General features: G+C 54.4%; 4 protein-coding genes and 1 long non-coding RNA gene across 6 annotated transcripts; all 5 read left to right on the top strand.

Annotated features, from left to right (window-relative positions):
* The first annotated feature begins 140 nt into the window (after positions 1-140).
* Positions 141-2,088, top strand: S100A3 (S100 calcium binding protein A3). The gene is given in 4 exon segments (XM_019431220.2): positions 141-193; positions 1,252-1,397; positions 1,750-1,819; positions 1,822-2,088. Coding segments are annotated over 3 exon segments (312 nt in total). The 5' UTR covers positions 141-193; positions 1,252-1,256; the 3' UTR covers positions 1,923-2,088.
* A 1,336-nt stretch (positions 2,089-3,424) lies between these two features.
* On the top strand, positions 3,425-5,878 carry S100A4 (S100 calcium binding protein A4). Of its 2 annotated transcripts, XM_019431589.2 has the most exons (3): positions 3,425-3,549; positions 4,454-4,609; positions 5,581-5,878. In XM_019431589.2, exons 2-3 carry the CDS (start codon positions 4,469-4,471, stop codon positions 5,743-5,745), a joined length of 306 nt encoding a protein of 101 aa, XP_019287134.1. In that variant the 5' UTR covers positions 3,425-3,549; positions 4,454-4,468; the 3' UTR covers positions 5,746-5,878. The 2 variants fall into 2 exon arrangements, with proteins under 2 accessions (XP_019287134.1, XP_019287133.1); XM_019431588.2 differs by lacking the exon at positions 3,425-3,549 and having other exon boundaries at positions 4,234-4,609.
* A 3,040-nt stretch (positions 5,879-8,918) lies between these two features.
* On the top strand, positions 8,919-11,134 carry S100A5 (S100 calcium binding protein A5). Its single transcript, XM_019431256.2, has 2 exons — positions 8,919-9,164; positions 10,853-11,134. Exons 1-2 carry the CDS (start codon positions 8,982-8,984, stop codon positions 10,994-10,996), a joined length of 327 nt encoding a protein of 108 aa, XP_019286801.2. The 5' UTR covers positions 8,919-8,981; the 3' UTR covers positions 10,997-11,134.
* A 988-nt stretch (positions 11,135-12,122) lies between these two features.
* On the top strand, positions 12,123-13,349 carry S100A6 (S100 calcium binding protein A6). Its single transcript, XM_019431597.2, has 3 exons — positions 12,123-12,243; positions 12,634-12,792; positions 13,126-13,349. Exons 2-3 carry the CDS (start codon positions 12,655-12,657, stop codon positions 13,258-13,260), a joined length of 273 nt encoding a protein of 90 aa, XP_019287142.1. The 5' UTR covers positions 12,123-12,243; positions 12,634-12,654; the 3' UTR covers positions 13,261-13,349.
* Positions 13,350-14,607: 1,258 nt separating this feature from the next.
* Positions 14,608-20,299, top strand: LOC109256378 (uncharacterized). Its single transcript, XR_002075628.2, has 2 exons — positions 14,608-15,598; positions 18,406-20,299. It is a non-coding gene; the product is annotated as an uncharacterized LOC109256378 (long non-coding RNA).
* The last annotated feature ends 418 nt before the right edge of the window (positions 20,300-20,717 follow it).

The raw sequence follows: 20,717 nt of genomic DNA, 5'->3' as shown, positions 1-20,717 counted from the left end.
TTGATGTGTGCATGGATGGGGGGGTAGTGGGGCTGGTAATAAGGGCCGCCAGGGAAGGAGGCAGGGGAGCCCCTGGGGGCATCCTCAGCTTGACCTACTTGGGCCCCCATAATTGCTTCCTTCCTTCCATGGGAGAGTACAAATAGGGATGTCTTGTCTCTTGCCTCCTACAGCTGAAACGCCGACACCAGTGGTGAGTGCCAGCTGCTTGGGTCCTGCCCTGGATTGGGTGTTGGGCAGTTCGGGGTCTGTCTCCTGGCCCAGGGTCTGGGTCTGGGGGCAGAGTGGTGAGCACAGCAGGGACCAGAGAGGTGCGGGCAGTCAGATATGGAGGGCTCAAGGGTTCTTTGTACACTCAGGGGTGTGCAGAGCTGAGGTCTGCAGGAGTGGGGGCCGCGGGCTAAAAGCACTGGTGTTGGCTCCCTTTCCATGTTGTCCCCCCCCCCCCCCCCCTTCCTGCTGAAGCCTGAGACAGGCCAGGGCTATGCCGGGAGGAGGAATCCCTCCAGTCTCCAGGCACCCAGCTTCTGAAAGATCAAGCGCGGTGTCATCAGCCTGGCTGGCAGGAGCCCCGAAGGGCCGCTGAGCACCTCTGGGGTTGCTATTCCCTGGGTTTGTGGCCCTTTCCTCTACTGAGAACCCAGACACCCTGCGCCACAGGGCTGTCACAAAGGGACCGCAGCCCCCAGCCATGCGCGCCTCTCACTCCACAGGGCCCAGCAGAGGGGAATCAGGGAGAGAACCCTGGCACTGGCAGCCGTGCTGCAGACTCCTGTCCCCTGGGGGACTGAGCAGGGAGGCCCTGGGCTCCCCTGGGAACAGCCCCGCCTCCGCTCCGGCTGTTTCCTACAGAAGGAGCTGGGATCCTTTAGGCCAGGGGGCTGTGTATCTCATGGGGTGGTTGGGGCCGAGCCCTTCCTGGGTGTCAGGGATGCCCAAAGGCAGAGAACTGGGGAGTCCTCAGGGATCCCCAGTATGGGGGTGCAGTCAGGGGACAGGGCACTCTCCCTGAGAAGTGTGCGGTGATGTTAGGGAAAGGAGACCTCTGCCCGGAGAATAACAGTGGGGGCAGTAGGGGGAAAATTAGAAGGAGCCGGAGAGCTTAAGGGAGAGGGCTGCTCAGAGGAGGCGGAGCTTGTGGGGCTGGAAGCCGAGTGGAGATTAAGACAGGACTGGGAGCAGACCCTGGGAAGCACAGAGGGCAGAGGTGCCCTGGGCCTCTGGTGTGAGTCAGCCCTTGTTCTCCCACAGTGAGTATGGCCACACCTCTGGAGCAGGCGTTGGCTACAGTCGTGAGCACCTTCCGGAAATACGCAGAGCTCTCCGGGGGCAAGCACGGGCTCTGCCAGGCAGGGCTCAAGGAGCTGCTACAGAAGGAGCTGCCCACCTGGACCCCGGTGAGCCCCCTGGGGGCCCAGGCTGCAGGGCAGCACTGCCTGGACTCTGCAGAGGCAGAGCTGGGGACAAGCCCCCGGCAGGTGGGGTACAGGCGAGGCTGTGGGCCCCTGAGTTCTCATCCGTGTTTCGGGAAGACAGTCACTGGACCTGCTGCTTTGCAGGGCTGCCGGGAGGACTGATTCACAGCACTGTGGAGAGTTCCTGACACATAGTAGGCACTCAGCAGCCAGCAGGGGGGTCTGAGAAGGAGGGTTCAGGGGGCACTGAGGTTCAGGGGAGGTGTGGGACCACCCAGGAGGGGAGGGTGGGGTGGCGGCACGCTCTGTCCTCAACCTTGCCCCCCCCGCACAGATGGGGCTCCGAGAGTGTGACTACGGTGCATTCATGAGCGTCCTGGACACCGACGAGGACCGCAAGGTGGACTTGTGGAGTACGTGCGCTCCCTGGCCTGCCTCTGCACTTTCCGCCACGACTACTTCAAGGACGTGACCCCCGTGACCCCCGTGACCCCCTGCTCCCAGTAGGCTCTGCTCCTGAGGACAGGGGTCTGCTCAGGCAGGACCTGTCCCCCCACCCCCGTCCTGCACCTCCAGCATCCCAGCTAGAGGGTCACAAAGCTGCTGCCCCCTCCCACGGCCGTGACTGTGGTGGGGAAGGGCACATTCAACCCCTAATAAAGTGCTGGTGTCACTTGGTCTGGTCTGCTTCTTCTGGGAGGACAGCCGGGGCCTGGGGCAGAGTCTTCCCTTCTCTCTGGTCTCAGGGCAGGTGTCAGCTTGGCAGCAGCCTGGTCTCCAGCTCTGGCAAGAGCGGTGGGGTCAATACAAGGACAGCGTCCAGGGGCTTTGGGGGGTTCTCTTTCTCCGTCTCTCTGGGGTCTTTGGAAGGCAGCTGTGCTCACCGCTGTACCACCAAGGCTCTCTGGGGTCTTTGAAGAAGAAGCTCCCTTGGGCTGCCAAGGAGGACGCCAGGGCGTCCGTTCCCTGGGGACAGAGCTCAGTCCTCTGTGAGGCCGCTCTGAGGAGGAGGGTAGGGGTGGGGCGTAGGGGTGCGGCGGGCTTGTCCCTGCCTGGCTGTGGGAGCCCAGAGAGCAGAACTAATAGGATTAGGGTGTCTGAGGTCTGACCGGGGTACTGCTCCTGGCCAGGGAGGCGTGCCGTGCCCTGCATTGGAGGGGGAAGGGGACACCTGGAGACAGACCCCGCCCCTGAGGCTGTAGCCACGTGAAGGTCAATTCGGGTTCATACCGCACTCTGAGAGGCTGACCCCGTTCCCTGCCTTCCTTGTTTTGTGGGATTGCTCCTCTAACTTTGCACCCCACCGTGCGTGCTTCACCTTAACACCGTCCCGACTCCAGATGCCCCCCCCCCCCCCGGCCACTCTGGGTAGCTGCAGTCCATCCCTGAGCCCTGCACCTGGCTCCCACTCCATCACCGCCTCAGCCAGGACCTTCGTCCACTGACATGCCTGGGATGGTCCCAGCAGTGACTTTGGGTGTTGGCCTGTTCCTCCTCCAGACTCCCAGCTCCTGCCCTGGGCCTCACTCAGCATGTCAGAGAACCCTCTAGAGAGGGGAAAGGCAGCAAGAGCACTGAGCCCGGGTGCCCCCCCCCCCCCCCATAGTTCCCGGGCAGCCACATTTCTAGGGCAAATCTTGTTTAAGGCTTTATTTAATTTATTCTTTTAAGCAGGCTCCACGCCCAGTGTGGGGTCACACAACCCCGAGATCGAGAGCGGCACACTCTACCATCTGAGCCAGCCGGGTGCATTTCCAGGGCAATGTCTCACTCACCACCCCGTACCCCCTTTTCTAGGTGCCCAGTGGGACCACTTCCTCCCTGGCCCCCACACCCACGGCACAGACTTCTTCTGGCTCCTGAAAACTCAGGTTGTGCTGGGCCACTGGGGGGGTGCCCACCCTCCTGAGAGCCCTGCCTGTGTGGGCTCCCCGTTGCCCAGTGTGCCAACCCAGGGCAGGGAGCTGGGTTTCCAGCAGGGCTGGTGGAGGGGCCGCAGGAGGACTGTCTCTCCCTCTTCCCCAACCCCTGCCATGGGCAGGGCCTGGCCAGGGTATAAATAGCACAGACCGCTGGGCTCTCCCCACTCTTCCCCTCTTCTCACCCTCTCTTCTCGTCTCTTCCTCTTGGCCTGGTGAGTCGTGGCCTCCCAACTAGCACACAAGGGTGTCGGGCCGAGGCTGGGGCAGGACACAAGGGTGTCAGGCCGAGGCTGGGGCAGGGTGGGCAGAAGGAGCGGCTGGTGGGGGCCAGATGTGCTAAATGGGTCCAGTGTGAGATTCCGATGTGGAGGCCCTGGGGTGTGTGTGTGTGTATGTGCATGCACCTGTGTGCATGCATGTGCAAGAGGGAAAAAAACACACACACACAAAAGAAGTGCAGGTGGCTGGATCTGACCTAGCTGAGCGGTACTGAGATGCTGGCTTTTGCACATGCTGTTGCTGTGGTATGTGATGGTGTGTGTGTGGCATGTGGGTGTGCACATCGGCTTGTGTTTGCTGGTTGCACAAGCCTGTGTGTGCACACTCGAGTGTGGGGAGCCAAGTGAAGGCAACTGTGGCCGTTTGTCTGGTCGTGTCCTCTGAGCTTCTGCCCTGCACCGGGCAGCACAGCCAGAGGCAGCTCGCCTCCCCTCCCCTGCATCCCTGCCCCCGCCACTTCACCCTGCCCCTCCCTACTCTAGGGCTCGGTCGCTGGTTTTTTCCGCTGCAGGCCCCTGGGCAGGCCTCCAGCAGCACCAGGGTGCGGCTGCTGTGGTCACGGGAGGCCTGAGTGAGGGGTGGAGCCGTCTGGTCTGTTCGAGAGGCCCAGCCTGAGGGAGGCTGGGGAGTTTGCTGCCTGAAGCATCCGCTTCCCACTGTGCACCTTCCCCACCAGGAGCTGAGCCCCGCCGTTCTGGGGTCCTCCTCTGGTGGCAGCAGAGTGTCATCAAGTGCTCCCTGAGGGATGGGAGTGGGATGAGACATTCTGACATTCTGAACACAAAGTTGAGGGTGGGGATGGGGAAGCTAAGGGTGTCTCTGGGACCCTGTCCTCAGATCCTGACTGCCACCATGGCGTACCCCCTGGAGAAGGCTCTGGATGTGATGGTGTCCACCTTCCACAAATACTCTGGCAAGGAGGGTGACAAGTTCAAGCTCAACAAGTCAGAGCTAAAGGAGCTGCTGACCCGGGAGCTGCCCAGCTTCTTAGGGGTGAGTGGCCACTGCCTGGGAGTAGGCCCCATGTGCCCCCTTCCCCACAGAGGAGGGGCAAGGCCTGGGTGGGGGCTGTAGCCACAGCAGGCGTCTGTCACCGAGATGGGGAAGTTGGGGCAGAGAGCTTGCCCTGACGGCTTGGTTGGAAACACACTGAGCACCTACCGCTCTCTTCCTAGAGCCCAGCAGGAAGAGGGCTGGGAATGAACAGGTAGGTTGCGGACCAGACTCTGCCAGGTGCTTTGCACAGCTTAACTGAAGGGAAACAAAAGCTCAGGGAGGCTAAATAACTTCCTAAGGTAGGCAGAGTGCAAAGCCGAGACCCGCGAGTCAGGACTGTCCTGTTGCCATCAGTCCAGCAATGAACAATTTTTGAGTCTGGCTTGTGAATGTGAAGACACAGTTATGGAGACACATGCTTACTGCGCCCCCCTCCCTCCGCCCCCAGCAATCACAGCTCCCATCTATATCAAACTTTATGCAGTTTATGCGTTACTTTCCAGGTGCCTGAGTAGCTCAGTAGGTTAAGCATCTGACTCTTGATTTCAGCTCGGTCATGATCTCATGGTTTGAGGGTTCAAACTCCGCATTGGGCTCCGTGCTGAGCATGGAGTCTGGTTGTTATTCTCTCTCTCCCTCGGCCCCTCCCCCCAGTCCCCCCTCTCTCAATAAACAAATAAACATTGTACATTTACTTTCGTGACTATTGTCTGACTGGATTCTTGAAACAACCTTGCGGAAGACACTGTGGTCCCCCTCTCCAGCTGCACCCAGGTACTCAGACGTCCTCACCCCTCAGGCTGACCTTCTGTGGCCCCAGCTTAGCCCCTGAGAGCCCAGAGCAGAGTGCCCAGGGCAGGCCTCCTGGGAGTGGCTGCACTCCTGTGCCCCCATCTGGAGATGGAACCCTGGTCTAGACTCGGCTCCATCCAGGCTTTGTGGTTCTACCTGTCGCCTCTTCCTTGCAGAAAAGGACGGATGATGCGGCCTTTCAGAGACTGATGAGCAACTTGGACAGCAACAAGGACAATGAAGTGGACTTCCAGGAGTACTGTGTCTTCCTGTCCTGTGTCGCCATGATGTGCAACGAGTTCTTCGAAGGCTTCCCGGATAAGCAGCCCCGGAAGAAGTGAATGCCCGTCATGCGGGTGGGGGGCCTGCCAGCTGGGGTCTCACCTGTTGGCAGTGGCCACAGGGCCTCACCCTGGCTCCAGCAGGTGTGTGCACGATGTGGATAAGTTCAATAAAGATTCTTGGAAGCTTTGAGGCTGACGGTCTGAGACTCTGAGTGTGGGTGGGAGTTGAGGGGCATGTGGGGGTAGGGAGCCCTGGCTGTTGGCAGCTGTTTTGTGCGGAGCCAACTAGTGAAGGAAGGAAGGGGTGAGTGGAAGGGCGTCCATGTGCGTGTGTGCGTGATGGAATTGACTAAGGGGCCGAGGGCAAGGAGAAAACCCTCTAAGACTTGGAACACCCCAGCTGGGGGGTCTTGGCCAGCGCACTGTCTCCTCCCACCCCAGCCTCACCTCTGGAGGGACTGAAGGTCACATCTGCTCCTGGCTGGGGTCTGGAATGGAGTTTGGGCATGCCTGGGGCGGGGGGCGGGGGGAGGGCCGAATCAGGAGGGCCCTGCCCTGCCAGGCCCTGCCACCCTTGGGAGGCCACACCATTGCAGCAGGCTGAGGATACCACCCTCTCAACCTTTGTTCCTGCCCCCAAAACCGTGGGCTGAGGGCTGTTATCACTTAGGATCCTGGCCCTTCAGAAAAGGACAAAGGGCCTCAAAGGGGCGACAGGAGGGTGGAAGTGAGGGGGTTGGGGGGTGACCATAATTTTTGAGATGAAATTCCAGACACATGATCTGATAAATGAAATAGGAATTTTCCTTCCCCCAGAAAATATCAGTCATGATGTTCCTTCCCTTCGGATTAAAGGCTGGTGGGTAACTGACCCCACACTGCTGGCCACCTGGGTGGTCTGGGGGCCTTTCAGAAGGAGGCAGGTAAAGGTTGTGTCCAGCAACAGGGGATTTTGGTTTTCTTGACCTTTCAAGCTTTCCCTTTTCTTCTCATTACATTCTGTTTTTCTCTCAAGTGTCAGAGGAGTGGGGCAGGTGACTCAGATGTTCCCTGAGTGTGACTGCAGAGGCCCGGGTAGGATTTTGGTCCAGGAAGAAGCCTGCCTCCTCCCCTTCTGTCTCCCCCTGGCTGCCCTCCGGGGAGCCTTCTCCTGCATCATCTCTCTGCTTCGGAAACTCCTGTTGCTCAGCGACCAGTCCCTGTGGCCTCTCCAGACCTGCCAGCTGGGGCGGGGGTGGGGGGGGGGTGGGGGCAGCGAGGAACACCCAGGCAGGCCAGGGGGAGGCTGTGGCACCCACAGGCGCGAGCCCCTAATAGGCCAGCTCTGCTCTCAGAGAGAGAGAGGGAGAACAGAGGGGGGAACGATGTCCCTCCTGTGATTCAGGCAGCTCCCCCTGACTCTTGCCCCATTCATTCCTGCACCCTGAACCTGTTTCCTCAATCCGCAGCCTCTACCCATCACTGGGCCCTAACTCTTCCTGGGTCCCTTCCCAGTCCCTGATTCTAAGTCTCTAACAATTCTTTCCCACGAACAGGAGTGAGGTTTAGAAGAAATCATTCATTTAAAAGCCCTTTAAAAACCTTAGGCTCCATACTTGCTAATGACCTTGACCACGCCCTTGGCAGGAAACATCTCCCCTTCTGACCCATCTCAAGGTGTATCTGCTCTGCTCCTGGTGTGGGTGGGAGGGCCCCAATGTGGAGAGTGACTAGGGCATGAGGAGATACGCTGTTTTTGGCCCATGCTTCCTGGGTCTTTTTTCCAGGGATTTTGGTTTCTCTTCCATCCTGTTGTCCCATCAGATTGTGAGTGTTGATCTGTGGTTGGGAAAACAAAGTTTCTGGGACTGAAGATGTGTGTGCCATGATGAACCCTACATGCTCCCTTCCCCTCTGTTTGGAAACCAGGAAGGTACTGGCAGAGGGGTTTCTCCCCAGCCCCATCCCAAGAGGCTCTGACTCCGGCCTTCTTAGGTCCCTGCCCTTCTCATTGGCTCTTTCCTTCCCCTGGTTTCCTGGGGACCAGAGCAAGGGAATAAAGGCAGGGAGTAGTGGGAGGGGGACTGTTTCTGCTGTTGTCTGCCCTCTCCTTCCCTGGTGAGTCCTTCCTTCTCACCTCCTTGCTCATCTGTACGGTGGGGCAAGCTGGGCATTGAGGCCAGTGGGTGACAGGCTGTGGTGACCACCAGCAAGGAAGACCTGGCCTGATGAGTGGGCATGTGCTCAGGAGGGAAGGCGGAGCCTGGAACCGTGGCTGTCAGAGTTTCTGGAGAAGTGGCTCTGGGCACCGAGGTGTGATCGGAACCGCCAGGATGCTGTTGCAGATGCCCAGAGGCCCTTCCCTCCGCTGTGGTCCTGGCTGAGTCTCCGGAGCTGGGGAGAGGCTGAGGTTTTGGGGTGGTAAGAGGCGAATGACAGATCCAGTTCAAGAATCAAAAGGTGGGCTTTGGGCTGAAGGCAAGAGCCAGCTGCCTCCTCCTTCTTGCTCTGGACTCCACACAGATTTACCTGGCGCCCCCAGGTTCCTTGGGTGTTGTCCCTTTCTTCAAGTCTGGTGGGGAGTGGTTTTCAAGTCTGAGTCATGGGAGCTCCAGCTGCCACTTCCCCTGGTGGGCATGACAGTGCTGAGGGACACAGGGGACCCATTCAAACCCAACCTCTGGATCCAGCTTTCAGAGTGATCCTGGAGATTTCAACAGTGCCCGCCCGCCCCTGCCCCGCTGTTGGTCTGTGTGTGCAGTTCTCAGGGCCAGAGACTGGAGACCAGCTGGACAAGTCCGATGACCTCTCCCCAGTGTCCTGCTGAGATATTATCTCCCAGTTCCAGCCCCAGCCCCCTCCAAACTCTGGACTCTCTCTTTGCCCTGTCCTCCACTTCTATAATGGGACACTCCCCACTAACAGGTGATTCAGGCACCCAGGGCAAGGAGGGTGATTAGGGTGAGGGCTGCCTCTGACAAACAAGTGCCCAAGCTAGATGGGCCAGGGACCCTTCTCAACTCATCATCTGCCTCCAGTTCATCTTCTGGGGAAGTCCTCTTGTCACCTGCCCCTAGAGCCCTCTTCCAGCATCTCCTAAGCAGGAGAGTGTGTAGGCTCCTTTGGGCGATGGTTAGTCTCATCGTCCCGGCTCTTCCAAGTTTGCCTTGGGTCTTATTACAACCTTCCCTGGCACATTTGGGTCCATTTGTTGGTAGATTTCTGTCTCCTCCAGGGTTCCAGTTTCTGGTCCTTTAGAGAAAGCCTTGGGGCTGGGCTGGTGATGGGGAAGCAGAAAGTCCGGTTTCCGGAGGATGGTGATCCTCTCCTCCCGCTTCACCCTCCAGAGCCACACACTGATGGAGACACCTCTTGAGAAGGCCCTGACCACTATGGTCACCACTTTCCACAAATATTCGGGGAGAGAAGGCAGCAAACTGACCCTGAGCAGGAAGGAACTCAAGGAGCTGATCAAGAAGGAGCTGTGTCTTGGAGAGGTAGGTGACCTCACCCCCACCCCAAAGCCCGAGTGCTCCCTGTGTACATCATGGGGGAGGAGGAAAGAAGGGGAAGCACCATATTACTGTCAAGGGCTCACCTCCTGTGATGTTGGAAGCCCAAGCTACAGGGACACACATCTGCCCTCCAAGTGCTCTAGTGTCAGCCAGGAGCAGGATAGCTCAAGGGAACCATCAGAGACCTAAAGCAGAGTGTGGACATCTTGGGCCAACAGATGCAAGAGCTCTATGCTGGGAGATGAGTTGTGTTTCACTGGGAAGGAGGAAGGGTGGTGTCCAGAGGGTGCATTACATTCCGTGTGAAAGTTTAGAAGTCAGAGAGCCTTCTGTGTTGAGGCCAGGCCCAGGCAGCCATGGAAGAGCCTTTGAGAGGGATCATGGGGGATGAGGGGCGAGGGTGTCCAGCTTGAGCTGGGTTCAGCTCAAGGCCAGGGCCTGCACCTGACTCTCCATGTCTCCAGGACTCCCAGCTGGCACTGACACAGGGACAAAAGGGGTCATTCTGCTAGTTGTGACACAAGGTTGGAAGGAGACAGATTGCTTCTTGCCAGATGGTGAAGGTGGGAGGTAGCTGACCAGGGTAGGTGGGAGTGAAGGCCTATGAGGAAATTACTATATTATTTTTACAGTTAAAAAAAATAGAGGCTCAGAAACATGATCCAACTTGTCCGAGGACACTAGTGAGAGGCGAGTACTCCCCTTTTTCTTTGAAAATCCAGGGTGGGGTCCTTTCTGGTCGCATCCTGAACCTTGGTGGGCCTCCCCAGAGAGACTCTCTCTGAGTTTGGCCCTTTGGGCAGCGACTGGAGCAGGTGTGAGTATCACTGAGCCTGCCCTCTGCTTTCCCGCCAGGTTGTCTGCATCCTGGAGTTAATGAGGGCAAAGGAAGGGGCACGGGTCCCTTAGGGGTTAATTACAGGGGGACAGAAGCCCTGGGGGAAGGCCTAACTTTAACAGGAGCCCAGACCGGGGACAAGGATCTCGTCACAGAGAGGCTGTTTCCATCTCCATTTGTCCTGACGTCTGTCTCCCGTGGGAAAGCGGGAGCTGGGGGCAGTGAAGAGGGGAGGGCAGAGTGTGTCTGTATTTTCTTCCCGTCCCACCTGAGGGCCCTGTCTCCACCCTCTTGGCGGAACAGGACTGGGAGAGCAAGGGACCAGGCAGGGTGTAGCTGAGTCAGGGACTCCAGTCCACACGGCTGGGCTGCAGGCTCTCCCCCGCAAGGGAAGGCTGGGGCGGCTGCTCACATCCAGCACGTTGATCTCAGGACGTGCCGTCCGGGTCGGTCCTCAACTATCCTCTATGGGGTAAGCCTGAGACTTGGATCATGCTCAGTACCACGTGGTCACCAGGACATTTCTGCTAGACATTGTATAAAATGTAGAGACTGTTTCTCTGGATGGTGGAAAGTGTTGTGGAAAAGGGAGGCTGGATGGGCTTTCCTACTGACATTTGCTTAGATTCAGGAGTCAGACCACTGAACCCTTGCATGGTTCCAGGCCTGTGCTGGGTGTGGGCTGGGGGAGTCTGGGGGTTGAGATGTTCAGAGTGCTGCTGACCCCGCTGAGGGTCACCTTGAGGCTGCCCCGAGGGGGTGGGTGGCACAGTGCAGTGGTGAGGCAAGGCTGGGCAGGGTGGCTCCGGACCCTCTCTCTGGGCTCTCTAAGAAGATGAAGGAGAGCAGCATTGATGACCTGATGAAGAGCTTGGACAAGAACTGTGACCAGGAGATCGACTTCAAGGAGTACTCAGTGTTCCTGACCACTCTGTGCATGGCCTACAATGACTTCTTCCTGGAGGACAGCAAGTGACCAGAGCTCAGCCCCTTGCCCATGGCCTCTGTAGCTCCTCTCGCAGACCCTCTGTGGACCCTTGCCCTCCTCTCCCTTTCGGACAGACCCTGCTTCGGCCTTCCCTTCTGGCAGGGGAAATAAAAATGTTTGATTCCAGGCTGGTTTTGAAGATATCTTGTCCACCTGGGTTGGGGGTGTGTGGCACAAGGCAGAGCTTCTCTTCCAGGGGGTTGAGAGCCTCTGGGGTTAGGGTCCTGGGCTCCGCCCCTACTTCCTGCCCTCCTTCAGTGTGGATGTCACTGAGTTTACTGGGCTTCCAGAAAATGGGGAAGTTGGGCCAGGTTTTCACTCACTTCCAAGAGAAAGCTAAGGGAAGAGCTTGGGGAGGGGCGGAGGAGGCTGGGGTGTGGCTCCTGAGTGCAGCTGTGGGCAAGCCAGTCCGAGGCCACAGGAGGCCACCCTGACAACACCCTTGCCAGCCCCCTTTCCGTCTCCCCCAATTCCCCCTCAGCAGCAAGCTCCTCCCCCCCCCCCCCCCCAATCTGTGGGGTCCAGTGCTTTCTGCTGTCCCCACTTCCCTTTATGAAAGTCCTTTCTCAGGAGAAGATCTGGAAACCTTTTCACTGGAGCGTAAATAACTAAGGCCAGGGCCAGTGTGCACACAAAGGCGGGTGGGGGGTGGGTACTACAGGTGGGATTCCAGGTGGGGGGGCGCGGAGGTGCGGAGGGCGCGGGGGCGCGGGGCTGCGGGGCTGAGGGGGTGCGGGCTGAGGGCTGGGGAGGAAGAAGGGTTGTGAGAGTGGTGCTGGGAGTTTTGCCGAGGCGTGGGCGCTGTAGATACCTTTAAATCGGATACCTTTAAATCGAATCCCGCAGACCCCTGGCTGCCCCCCTCCTTCATCTAGGGCTGATCCTGAACACCGTCTGGGGACCCCAGCCCCCTGCCCCGGGGGCTCGATGTCCCTGGATGCAGCGACCTCCCGTAGGATTCCCGTTCTTCCACCGGCTCTTCCAGCCCCGGAACCCGGAACAGCCCCGGGCAGGAGGGGGGCCCCCGGGGGTGTGTGGTGTAGACGGATGGCGCCCGGCGAGCCTCGGCGGAAGGGTGGGGTGGGGGCGGGGCTGGCCTGGGGAGGGGGGCGTGACCGGGGGGGTGCCCGGGGCCCCTGGGGGTGGGCTCTGGCCCGCCCGGCCTCCGCTCCCCGGCCGCTAAAAGGCGCTCTGGACACCGCCCCGCTGGTCGCTCGACGCTCTCCGGCCGCGCGGTGAGTGCCCTGGGGTGAGTCCGGCCCGGAGCCGGCGGGCGGCTTCCCCGAGTGCGCCCCAGGCTGCAGGCGGGTGCGCCCCGGGAGCGTCGGCACCGCGTGTGTGCTGCCCCCCAGCCCCCTTCTCCCCAACTTGCGGGACCCCTGGAGGCCGGGTCTCAGCTGGTGCCCCGTTTGCGCCCCGACCACCTCTCCTCCAGGACTGAGGTCCGCCTTTCCCAGCCTCCCCCCAACCGCTCTCCAACCCCCCCCCCCCCCCCCCCCCCCCCGCCCTGGGCTGGCTCCTGACTCCTGGGCGGCTGGGCAAGGCAGTCCCAGGCGGGATGGTGGGGGCCGAGCTCTGGGGTATGTGGGAGGGTGGGAAGGCCCTGACCAGCCTCTCCACCCCAGCTCCCAGCCCAGCACCCAGCCATGGCATGCCCTCTGGATCAGGCCATCGGCCTCCTCGTGGCCATCTTCCACAAGTACTCGGGCAGGGAAGGCGACAAGAACACCCTGAGCAAGAAGGAGCTGAAGGAGCTTATCCAGAAAGAGCTCACCATTGGCCCGGTGAGTGTCCCCCCCCCCCCCCCCCCCCCCCCCCCGGGCCCCAGAAGCAGGATCAGGAGAAGGGGAGGTGCCGTGCCATGGGACTCACAGGTATCCACGTCCTGGGGCCCAAGTCGCATACCTGACCGGGACGGTTGGTCAGTCCCCCTACGCAGCCCCGTGCTGCTGTCCCTGAGTAACTGCTCTGCAGGAGCGAGCAGTACGAGCAGTACAGCCAAGTGACCCCGAGGTGGACAAGCCAGCACAGGGCCACTTGTGTGAGGGAGGGGGAAAGGGAAAGAACCCAGGGCTCTCACCATTGTTGAGTCTGGATTTCCCATTCTAACGTGTTAGAAGCTGCAGGATGCTGAAATCGCAAAGCTGATGGACGACCTTGACCGGAACAAGGACCAGGAGGTGAACTTCCAGGAATATGTCACCTTCCTGGGGGCCTTGGCTTTGATCTACAATGATGCCCTCAAGGGCTGAAAATAAATCAGGAAGGTGGAGACACCCTCTGTCGTCCTAAGTCAAATCCAGTGGTGGGTAATTGTTCAATAAATACCTTTTTTGGTCAAGTTTTCCTCTGTCCTGGCTTCCCAGTGATTTGTTCCCCTCGGTGCTGCACCAGCCATCATAGGGTTTGCTCATGGTCACCTCTATGAGTGACTCAGCGATGTCCCCTGCCTGGGGCCACCCTAACAAGGCCACTACTAACTCATAAGGTGCCTTTACATCAATTAGAAAAGGGTCTCACTCGGGGCGAAGACATCTTAAGCAAGTCCCCAGTTAGAGGGTCCCCAGCAGAGGGGGTTCTGGGATGGGAGTGCCGAAGGAGATGGTTCCTGAGCCAGGCTGTGCTAGGTCCAAAGTGGGGCAGACATAGTCTGGCCGGGGTCCCTGAACACAAAGCTCTGTTTTGTTCTGAGTGTGCTGAGGGGAGAAGGGCCGTGGGGTTGGACCCATCCACTTTCTCACCACGGTGAGACGGAGCACAGGGCACATCTGGCCCAAAGCTTGGCTGGAGAGTGTTCTGAGGCCCTGGAGGACACTGTATGGCTGAGTCCACAGCAGCTGCCCGTGGCCCAGTCAGAGCTGGGGGGCCTACTTTAGGAGTCTGTCCCTGTATTTAGGTACAGGGTCCTTTGTGTTGGGGGTGGTGATCTGAGGAGCAGGTACCTGCACAGACAAATCAAGGGGTGCTCAAGAAGGGAGCAGGGTGGGGGTGCTCACGAAGGAGGCAGGGTGGCGTGCTCACTAAGGGGGCAGAGTGAGGGGTGCTCACCAAGGGAGCAGGGTGGGGTGCTCACGAAGGGGGCAGGGCGGGGTGCTCACCAAGGGGGCACGGTGGGGTGCTCACGAAGGGGGCAGGGCAGGGTGTTCACGAAGGGGGCAGGGTGAGGGGTGCTCACCAAGGGGGCACGGTGGGGTGCTCACCAAGGGGGCACAGTGGGGTGCTCACGAAGGGGGCAGGGTGAGGTGCTCACCAAGGAGGCAGAGTGAGGGGTGCTCACCAAGGGGGCAGAGTGAGGGGTGCTCACCAAGGGGGCACGGTGGGGTGCTCACCAAGGGGGCAGGGTGAGGGGTGCTCACCAAGGGGGCAGAGTGAGGGGTGGTCACCAAGGGGGCAGGGTGAGGGGTGCTCACCAAGGAGGCAGAGTGAGGGGTGCTCACGAAGGGGGCAGGGCAGGGTGCTCACGAAGGGGGCAGGGTGAGGTGCTCACCAAGGGGGCAGGGCGGGGTGCTCACCAAGGGGGCAGGGCGGGGGTCCCTGGGGGTGGGCCAACTGCAGGTTCAAGTCTTTCAGTCAATACTGAGCTGGCCCATCCCTGCAGCCTCAGCATTATGACTCACCCTTGGAAGGCAGCCTGGCTCTCAGCCCCGTCAGGGAGGGTGACTAACTGAATGATCGAGTCCATTGTTTGCATTTGTGTTTTCAGGGTTGGGGTTCGGGGTGAACTGTGTCTCAGTCACTGTGCTCAGCCCTCCAGGCCTAGTCTGAGCCAGGCCAGCCCCTCTGTTTTGGGCACCTCAGAGGGGGGCCATGTTCTCCTTCCTCTGTCTCTTCCCCACTTCCCTGGGGGCCCAACTTAGTGGAGTTGTCTTCCTTCTCTGTGGGGAAGCGAAGAGGGCAACTAGCCCCTCCTCTCATCGTCTCTCCTGCCTCCAGGGAGTAGGAAGTGACACTGGTGGGAGCAGGAGAGACCCAGGGTCCCCGAGCTCCCTGAGCTCTGGGTCTGCAGGGCGTCGTCCAAGCCTTGCTTGGCTCTATTCAACTCCCTCTGGAGAAGCACCTTCCCCACCCGCAGTGGCTGCCAAGTGGTGGAGCCCGCGCCCTCGTGTGGGCAGAGAGCAGGGTGCTGGGCGAAGGTGGGATCGGTCTTCTTGAGCCCCGGGGAGGGCGCGGGGGGATGGACCCCACAGCTCTGGCCCTCATGGAGCCCTTCTTATGAGGAGGGAGATGGGACTTGGCTGCCCAGGGAATGTCAGCAGGGGATCTTTTGGCCCCAGCAACTGATTCCCACATAAAGCCCCTCGACTTTGTCTAAGACGAGCCTGCGCGAGTCAAGGAAAGAAAGGCGACAAATAGAATTTGAACCCCGCACCTCCTCTTCCCTCTTTCAGGGGAAGACTTGGTGCAAAGAGGGAGGAGGAGCTGCTCAGGCCAGGCTCAGCCCCGCGTTTCCGGAGAGCCCTAGTGGCTGGAGGGCCAAGAGGGGGAACACAGCCCACCTGCTAGATCAACAGCATATGGCCCCCAGCTTCTGCTTCTCCACGGTAGTGGAGGGAATGGGCACGTGGATTTAAAAAATAAAACAAACCCCAAGTAAATCGCAAAACTTTTTGTTAGCTTTAAGGGTGATTAAAAAAAAATTTTTTTTAAATGTTTAATTATTTTTGAGAGAGAGAGAGAGAGAGAGAGAGAGCACAAGCAGAGAAGGGGCAGAGAGAGAGGCAGACACAGAATCCGAAGCAGGCTCCAGGCTCCAGGCTGTCAGCACAGAGCCCCATGCGGGGCTCCGGCCTCGAACTCACAAGCTGTGAGATCAGACGTCCTGCCGACTGAGCCACCCAGGCACCCCAATTTTTTTTTAAGATTTCATTTTTAAGTAATCTTTACCCCCAACTTGGGGCTCAAACTCAACCCTAAGATGAACAGTCTCACACTCTACCGTCTGAACCAGCCATGCACCTGAGGGTATGATTTTAAAGGTTTTTAGGGGCCCCTGGGTGGCTCAGTCAAGCATCCGACTTCGGCTCAGGTCATGATCTCACAGTTCCGTTCGTGGATTAGAGCCCGACGTGGGGCTCTGTGTTGACAGCTCACAGCCTGGAGCCTGCTTCAGATTCTGTGTCTCCCTCTCTCCCTGCTCATGCTCTGTCTGTCTCTGTCTCAAAAATAAGTAAACATTAAAAAAATTTTTAAAGGTTTTTTTCGGGGGGGGGGGGATGGTGGTGGGAGGAAGCAGTATTTCTAAAGGAATCTGGTAGGTGAAGACATTAAACGTGGATTCGGGGGTGGAAATGAGCACGGACTGCTCATTTTTATCTTGTTTGCCTTTAATTGGACGTAAAATTGAAGCAAGCCCTGTGTGCTCACTCGGTGGTGTGGGCGTCTGGGCTTAGAGGAGAGGGAGACGTTCAGAAGTGAGCCGGGGGCTTCATTCATACTCTGTCCCTTTGCTGAGGCTGATCTGGGAAGTCCAGTTCACCTGCAGGTGGGACGGTGGGAGTGGCTGTGACCCCATTCCCCCATTCCCGTAGCTGAGGCTCTTTCCCCCGTGGATGACCCCCTTCGTCCTAGTCCTCCTGACACCCTGAAGCTGAAACCACAGGGCAGCCCATTTTGTAAGCTGGGACGGGGCCAGGAAGAGGGTGCAGAACTGAGTCACAGGACGTAGCTCTGTTCCCTGTCCAACAAATCTGAAATTGTTAAAGATAATGCCACTTTACATTTGTGTAGCACTTTTACTTTTATAAGACACTTTTGTATCCGTTGTCTTTTGTGAGCCTCAGGTTTGTGTGTAGTATGTATTGTTAGCCCCATTTAATGAGTGAAAAGACTAAGTTACAGGTAACTAAGAGCCTCTACCTGGGGGTGCGGTCAGAGCTTGGCCGTCCCCCTCCCCTCAGTTCACTAGTGTGCATTTTATCATGACGTAGTTTGGCCATTTTTGCTTCATCTTTTTCTTTTACATGTTTTAATTGTGTACAAAATGATCTATGGAACACATCTAAGAAATAAGAATCGTGCACAAAACCCTTGAGTTTAAGAAATGAATGTTACTTTTACTTTGCAATCCCCTGGATAGCCTTCCCCATCTCATCTCCCTCCCTTCCAGTGGAACCACCGTCTCGTCATTGTGTTTATCATTTCTTCTTTCTTCAATAATAATTTTTGCTCCTGGGGCACCTGGGTGGCTCAGTCAGTTAAGCATCCAACTCTTGATTTCTGCTCAGGTCATGATCTTGCAGTGCACGGGATTGAGTCCCAAGTTGGGCTCTGTGCAGACAGTGAAGAGCCTGCTTGGGGTTCTCTCTCTCCCTCTCTCTCTGTCCCTCCCCTGCTCACGTTCCTGTGTGTGAGAGTGCACTTGCAGTCTCTCTCAAAGCAAATAAACATTAAACAAGAGAAGTGTTTAAAAAATATTTTTGCTACTAATATTTTAGTATTAAATACTAAATATTTAATCTTCTGTTCCAGAAAAATGTATTAAAAATTCCATCTGTTCATCACTCTGTAATGTCCGTTGTGTAGTAAATGTAGGAGAGTCTGTTTTCAAGCTCTCTTTTCTGTTCCATTGATTGCCCTACTTCTATGCCAATGCCACTCCATCTTTAAAAAATTTTTATATTTCTGTAATAATCCTTGACACGTGGTGAGGCAAATCTTTCACCGTGCTCTTCATTTTCAGGGATATCTCTGCTATTCTCTAATTAATTAATTAATTAATTAATTTTTGGATTCTACTCCTTCTGTCTTTATTTTCCAGAAGGAAACTGTCCTCAATCTTCTAGTCCATTAAAAACCTGCCATGTGTGATTGTGTCATCCTTGATGATCTTCCCTGCAGATGACACAAATGGCCGCACATTGCTTCAGTCCACTGGACAGTGTTCAGGAGCATGTGATGCCATGGGCCACTCTCTTTTGCACATCACACATTACTGGCTTGGTTTGCAACACACTGCAGGCTCTGGTGTTTCTTGGTCCTCTACTTTAAAATATACACGTCAGTGTGATCTTGTTAAGTCCCACAGAACAACTTGTTGGGGTTCTGTTTGACATTGCATAGATTCTGTGGATCAGCCTGTGGAGAATGTTGAATCTTCCAATCCATGAACATGGTTTACCTCTCTATTTATTTAGATCTTTAATGTCTTTGAATAGCATGTGATCATTCTCACCAATGCACACTTAATTGTACAATTTATTGACATTGTTGCAAATGGCATGTTTTAAAAAAATGTTTGTTTTTGTTATTGCTATAGAAATGTAATTGAGTTTCTACATGCTTAAATATAAAACAAAACAAAACTTACCATTTTAACCATTTTCAAGTGTTCAGTTTTGTAGTGTTAGGTGTGTTCACGTTGTTGGGCAACAGATCTCCAGATCTCTTTCATCTTGCAGAACTGAAATTCCACATCCATTAAACAACAACTCCCCATTTTCTACCCCTCACCTGGTCTCTGGCTCCAGCATGCTGCTTTCTCTTTCAATGAATTTGACTGCTTTAGATAATTCATGTAAGTGGAGTTATACAGTATTATCTTTTTTGGTGACTGCCTTATTTCACTTAACATAATGTCTCCAAGGTTCATTCATATATAACATGTGACAAGATTTCTTTCCTTTTTGTTATTGAGTTTTGTATTGATTTTATATTCAGAAACTTTGCTAAAGTTGTATTATTTCTAATAATTTAGAATCTTTTGGGTTTTCTTTAGAGCCAATTATTTCAATCTGCAAATCAAAATTTCCCTTTTTCTTTTATAATACATATGACTTTTATTTATTTTTCTTTCCTATTGCTTTGGCAAGGACCTCTTGTATTTTGTTAGTACCTTGTTAAATAGCAGTGTTGGTGGATACACCTTTTTGTTTCTAATCCTAAAAGAAATACTTTTAAATGCTTCACCATTAAATGTGATATTTACTGTAGTTTTTTTTTTTTTAAAGAAACTTTAATCAGAAATTAAAGTTCTCTTTATTCTGTTTTCTGAGTTTTCATTTAAAATCATGAATTTATATTTTTAAAATGCTTTTTCTGCATATATTAAGACGATTGCTTAATTTTCTCTTTTAGCTGTTAATGAATTATATAACTTTATTTTCTTTTTAAAAATACTATATTTTTAAATGTTTATTTATTTTTTGGGGGGAGGGGAAGAGAGAGACAAGAGGCAGAATCCAAAGCTGGCTCCATGCTGTCAGTGCAGAGCTGGCCTCAGAGCTTGCTGTCACAAACTGTTAAGATCATGACTTGAGCCGAAATCAAGAGTCAGGCACTTAACTGACAAAGTCATCCAGGTGTCCCTATAACTACTTTCTATCATTAAACCATTTTTATATTTCTGGGATAAACCCATCTTAGTCATGACGGGTCAGTTTTTATATGTTGCTGAATTTGGTTTGCTAGCATTGTAGTTCAGATTTTTACTCTTGAGTAAGACTGGTTTATAATTTTCCTTTCTTGTATTATCCTTGCACGTTTGGATATAAAGGTTATACTGGCATCATAAAATGAATGGGAGAAAGTTTTCTATCCTCATTTCTTTCTTTCTTTCTTTTTTTAAACTTTTATTTATTTAAGTAATCTCTACACCCAACATGGGGCTCCAACTCATGACTCTGAGACGAAGAGTTGTGCACTCCTCCAACGAAGCCAGCCAGGCGCCCCTTTCTTCCTCCATTTCTAAACTTAAGCATATTGTGTAGAAACCTGAAATTTGTTCCTTGAATGGTTTTCATGAATCTCATTGGTAAAATCTGGCAGGAATTTTCTTTGTCATAGACTTTGAACTACTGGTGCCATTTCACATGGTCATTGAGCCATTCAGTCTCTCTACTCCCTCCTTGTGCCAGATTGGTGAGATTTTTCTCTAGGAATTTACCCATTTCATCTACATTTTAAAATTTATTGATATAGGGGCACCTGAGTGGCTCAGTTGGTTGAGCGTCTGACTTCAGCTCAGGTCATGAACTTGCGGTTCGTGAGTTCAAGCCCCACATCGGGCTCACTGCTGTCAGCCTGTCAGCACAGAGCCTGCTTCAGATCCTCATTCTCCACAGCTCCCTAAATAAATAAATAAATAAATAAATAAATAAATAAATATTTATCGATATAAAATTATTCATTATATACTCTTATTATTTATATACTGGAAACATGAAAACTCCTCTTTTGGTTACTATTGTTAATTTGTGCCTTCCCTTTCTTTTCATTTTCTTTGAATAATATTGTTAGAGGGATGTCTTTTTTTTTCTTCCAGTGTTTTTAATAAACTAAGTTTGGCTTTATCAATTCTATTGTATTTTTGTTTTATATTTTATTAAATTATGCTCTTTTATTTTCTTCCTTCAGCATAGCTTGGATTTATTTTGAGATGACTCATTTATTTGTAAAATTTTGTCTTTTCTAATATGTGACTTTAGGCTGTACACTTTCCTCTAAGAACTGTTTTCGCCACACCCCAAAATATGTATATTGTTGTATTGTTGTATATAAATATGTAATTGAATTGTTAAGCTCTAAGCATTTTCTAATTTAATTATGATTTTCCATCTTTTAATGAATACTTTTTAAAAGCCTATATTTGTATTAAAATATTTAAAAGTCTATAATTTTCAAACATATGCCGTTCTTATAGGTATCCATTTGTTATTAATTTTTAGCTTATTTAAATTGTAGTCCCATAACAGGTATGACATCAATCTTATGA

This window comes from Panthera pardus, unplaced genomic scaffold, assembly GCF_024362965.1.
Source record: "Panthera pardus isolate Hobbes unplaced genomic scaffold, ASM2436296v1 HiC_scaffold_21, whole genome shotgun sequence".
Classification (NCBI taxonomy): domain Eukaryota; kingdom Metazoa; phylum Chordata; class Mammalia; order Carnivora; family Felidae; genus Panthera; species Panthera pardus.
This window is presented reverse-complemented; position numbering and strand designations above follow the sequence as displayed.

Coding starts and splice junctions, on each gene's coding strand:
- S100A4 (XM_019431588.2), top strand. CDS start 4,373: ATGAGACATTCTGACATTCTGAACACAAAGTTGAGGGTGGGGATGGGG. Junction 4,610..5,580: donor AGCTGCCCAGCTTCTTAGGG/GTGAGTGGCCAC, acceptor TCTTCCTTGCAG/AAAAGGACGGATGATGCGGC.
- S100A5 (XM_019431256.2), top strand. CDS start 8,982: ATGGTGATCCTCTCCTCCCGCTTCACCCTCCAGAGCCACACACTGATG. Junction 9,165..10,852: donor AGGAGCTGTGTCTTGGAGAG/GTAGGTGACCTC, acceptor GGGCTCTCTAAG/AAGATGAAGGAGAGCAGCAT.
- S100A6 (XM_019431597.2), top strand. CDS start 12,655: ATGGCATGCCCTCTGGATCAGGCCATCGGCCTCCTCGTGGCCATCTTC. Junction 12,793..13,125: donor AAGAGCTCACCATTGGCCCG/GTGAGTGTCCCC, acceptor CTAACGTGTTAG/AAGCTGCAGGATGCTGAAAT.